Genomic DNA, 4,145 nt, shown 5'->3' on the forward strand with positions numbered 1-4,145 from the left:
CCAGTCTCTGCATGTCGTATCCGACAGAGCATTGTCACCATAAATCTCAACAAGAACTCTATACGCTTCAGCTGCAGATTTCTTTTGAATAAAGTAGTGCAATAAAATTCCCCGCAAATACACTTTAACATATGGTACATATCACTCCTAAGAATTTCATATTTTTTACAGTACAATAAGTAATAATATTTTTAATTAATAATGCAAGATGTTTTACATGTTTACGTTCGAAAGATTTCGATAATTAATTGCTTTGCACAATATCGGCTGAAATTATATATTATATATACATAATAATATACATATATAATTGATTATGAGTACATAAAGTACATAATTGATTATGAATGAAAGTATATTATATATAAATAATAATCTTCAGCGATTAGTTTCAATCTTAAAATTATTCAAAAATTTAGATAAAATGAATTAAGATATTTATTTTCAAACATTTATTTGGAATTAGTACATGTGTGCCAATGTATTAGAAGAAAGCGAGACTGTCATGACTCCAAATTTTTCGAATGCATCTTTATTAGGAATTTTATTTTTTTTTTTTTTACTGACAATGAAAATTATTGTTTACATAATGACGATGATATGAGATTTATAGTGTAATCTCTATCTATTGTAAAGAAAATGACTCTTAATATAGCAAGCAAGATACACAGAGGCTGAAACGGCGTTTTGGAATTATTAATTATGATGCATCTGTATGATATAAAAACACAAGTTAATGTGTATGCTAGTCATAACTAAGTCATAAGAATAACGGGCTAATATTCGACATTCAAATAAAATCCCTTTTCACAAGAGCAAAAAGCTTTAAAAGTAGATATTTTATAGAGCGAATGCTTTCATGACTTGCTATGTATCTCTACACTTAATATACCTAAAACAGCTGTAATCTTTATATATAAATCTCACAAGTGTTATACACATATATATATATATTTATATATTTCTGGGCTGTAATATGATTATACATGTGTAATTTCTGTGAATGTTAATATATTTTGCAAGAAATTATCCATTTAAAGTGACTGATGAATAAATAATAAGTAAATATGTGCGATAATGTTATGTACGCGAAGAAAGATTTGGATCGTAAGTGCTTTAATTTTGATGGAATACAAATAAATATATGTATAATAGAGATGTGCAAAGTTTTTCGACTTTGAATCGAATCTGGGAGTTGATTGCGTATCTTGAAATAACAAAAATGAGCAAATTCGCTAAAATATTTATAATTTCATTGGTCAACACCTAGTATATGTATGTATATGTATAAGATTTCCAATGTATGTATTTGATTCTTTTATATTTAAACATCTCAGGTATTTATAGTCGATTCTTATATTTCGGACTATCTTTAAGGTCAGTCTTAAAATGTTATAAACCAACAAGAGAACCGCATTAGTATATATTTTTAGACATTACTTAAGATGATCTTAAAATAAGAACCGATTATGAAATATCGGCCATAAATTCGAAATTTTCGAATAGTTCGTATCCGAATCATAGCGATTCAAATTCGAATTGAATCGAATCAAGATTCGATTCGGTTCGTATTCAAATAATTAAATTCGCACAAATCTCTAAATTATATAAACAATTTCATATTAAAATTGAAAAAAATTGAATGCTACATATATGACAGTCTTTATATAATTTTCATGAGATACAGAATGACTTGCGTAAAATTCATATGTATGTAATAATTACATAAATACGTAAAACAATAGTATTATAATAAAATAATTCTACACAGTAAGATAATTATATTCAATTAGATTAAACAGAAAACATGCAGACAAATATAATTAAGATCTTTTTGCAACTGAATAAATTATCTTATATGAAACGCAAAGAATGTATTATTAATATATTACCTGAATAATTATTTTGCGTATATAAGATTTAAAGTAGAACACATTAGGAATATATTATCTTCGATTATATCTAAAGAAATATTTGAAAAGTAATTATTATAGAATGATATAAGAAAACCAAATACATATTGTATATAATGTGATGATCAATTTACAGGACAGTATCCACCATATTGATGTATAAAAGTCGTGATTTCGCGAGAATTAGCATCTATCAATAGGAATGCAATATTTTGCCTGTTGCTGGAATTAAATGGGAAATAATCTTGGCCTGTATCATCTTTAGCAACTACTTCCAACACCAAAGTGCTCACGAACAAATCGTTCGAAGTATTCTGTTTCTGTACTCTAGAAGGATTGCAATATGAAGTTTTCATATTTTTATCTTCTGTTATCTTTAATTTTAATAAGTGCTAATAACCTTATAAGATCTTTATAGATCTTTCTAGTGATATCCAAATATGGCTGTATTACGTCCTCAAACTGACATAATGTTCCGCCAAGAACGAGCATTTGAAAAATTTGAAACACAAACTCATTTTTTTCATATTCTGAATATAGATTGTATTCTTCTGATTCTTCATCCAAAAGCATCTAAAAATCGTGAAAAATTGAAAATATCATATCAGGAATTTCCAACATACACAAATTTTTAGTTTACTACAGTCCAAGATAATTAAAAAATGGAATTCAGCAATTCTGTTTAATTAATGCAATATTTCAAGAAAAAGAAAAGAGAAAATGTCTTACACCACGAAGATTGTCAGATACCAAAAAGTCTTCTATTTGCAAATCATATCTTTTGCGGATCGTTCCGGAATTATACACAATCCTGTTATCTGAATCCTTAAGTTTGTCAAAGAATGACATACTTAAGATCGAGCATGGTACTTGCTTTATTTGCACACTCGACGCTTGTATACCTATAATAGCAATAATTTTGTTTTAATTCGAACAGATTTATTTATGTGGCTGTAATCATTTTTCTAAAAGTATTAATACCTTGTCTTACCCAGGCAGAGCCTTGTTTGGACAATAGTGCTTTAGCAACGGTGTTATCTTTAAAAAATGCCTACAGATTTTTTGAATCTTACAATCAGTATAAATAATATAAATTATATATATATATATATTTATTAAATAATTATAGCTTAATATTTTCGTTTCTTTGATTAAAAAATCAGGAAATGTAAACCTTTTCCAAAATAAAAAGATTACTGTATAATTTTTATGTATTTATGTATTCATATTTTTCTTCTCTCTCTCTCTCTCTCTCTCTCTCTCTCTCTCTCTCCCTCTGCCAATGATTTTTAATTAAAGAAAAATCTAAATTACAAATTTAGTAAGATATTTAAGATTATTGCACGAATTCTGTAACATCCTGCATAATTTGGAAAACATATTGGGGCTGCGTTCAGCAGAACGTTTATTTTGCAACTGTTGGAAGTTTTCTTCGCGCTGATTGGATTATGCTTTTAGATCAAGAGGAATGGTCCAATTTCAGCAGAGAATCACAAAACGATTGCAAAACTGTTGTGTTCTACTGAACACAGCCAATGTCGTTATTGACAGCAAACTTACATCAGCTAGGTGATATTTATGATATTGTTGAAACTGTTCGTTGAATGAAAAATTTTGGATAACGAAGTTTCCTTTTAAGCCCCTAAAAACATGATTTTTAATGTGTAACCATCTATTCAGAAATTAGAAAATTAACTATATTATATATGCATTGTAAAAATGATGGTAACTAAAATATCAATATCACCATTTACACAGATATTCTTGCGTATTTTTATCATTAATTCCGACGTAGGTTTTCTCATTCAACGGCACAAACGTGAATTTCGACTCAATCTCCATTTTTACACACACCTGCGATCTCCATGGAGATAACACGCAAGTTTTCTAATTCATTGATTGATTTAAATGCGCAAATGCGATTTTGCTTCGTAATTAAAAGCTGCATTTATAATATGATTAATTAGTCGAATCGAATTAAAAAGCATCTATATTTAAATAAATCTGTTCATGCCAGATATGTATACTATATGTATGTGTATATTACATATACAGGGTGACTCGAAATTTCTTGCTAAACGCTCTTGTGTAGAGCAGACTAAACTGAGCCGAAAAGAATCCTTTGCCATTTTGCAATTTTCGCAATAGTTAACAAAATATAAAAAATTGTCGAATATTGGTCTTCAATAATTTTTTTGGTAATTATTTAGAATACCCTCCCCCTCCCCCCCC

At 28.2% G+C, this 4,145-nt stretch overlaps 1 protein-coding gene across 3 annotated transcripts; it reads right to left on the reverse strand.

Annotated features, from left to right (window-relative positions):
* Positions 1–1,906: 1,906 nt before the first annotated feature.
* Positions 1,907–3,859, reverse strand: LOC108762786 (uncharacterized protein C11orf70 homolog). 3 transcript variants are annotated; one of them, XM_018509963.1, is made up of 7 exons: positions 3,661–3,859; positions 3,474–3,555; positions 2,895–2,964; positions 2,643–2,815; positions 2,314–2,486; positions 2,048–2,240; positions 1,907–1,962 (listed from the first exon to the last, which is right to left on the reverse strand). In XM_018509963.1, the coding sequence occupies exons 1-7, from the start codon at positions 3,753–3,755 to the stop codon at positions 1,957–1,959; spliced, it is 792 nt and encodes a 263-aa protein (XP_018365465.1). In that variant the 5' UTR covers positions 3,756–3,859; the 3' UTR covers positions 1,907–1,956. The 3 variants fall into 3 exon arrangements, with proteins under 3 accessions (XP_018365465.1, XP_018365466.1, XP_018365464.1); XM_018509964.1 differs by lacking the exon at positions 1,907–1,962 and having other exon boundaries at positions 2,027–2,240; positions 2,643–2,806; XM_018509962.1 differs by lacking the exon at positions 1,907–1,962 and having other exon boundaries at positions 2,027–2,240; positions 3,661–3,858.
* Between the last annotated feature and the right edge of the window lie 286 nt (positions 3,860–4,145).

This window comes from Trachymyrmex cornetzi, unplaced genomic scaffold (genome assembly GCF_001594075.2).
Source record: "Trachymyrmex cornetzi isolate Tcor2-1 unplaced genomic scaffold, Tcor1.1 scaffold321, whole genome shotgun sequence".
NCBI lineage: Eukaryota > Metazoa > Arthropoda > Insecta > Hymenoptera > Formicidae > Trachymyrmex > Trachymyrmex cornetzi.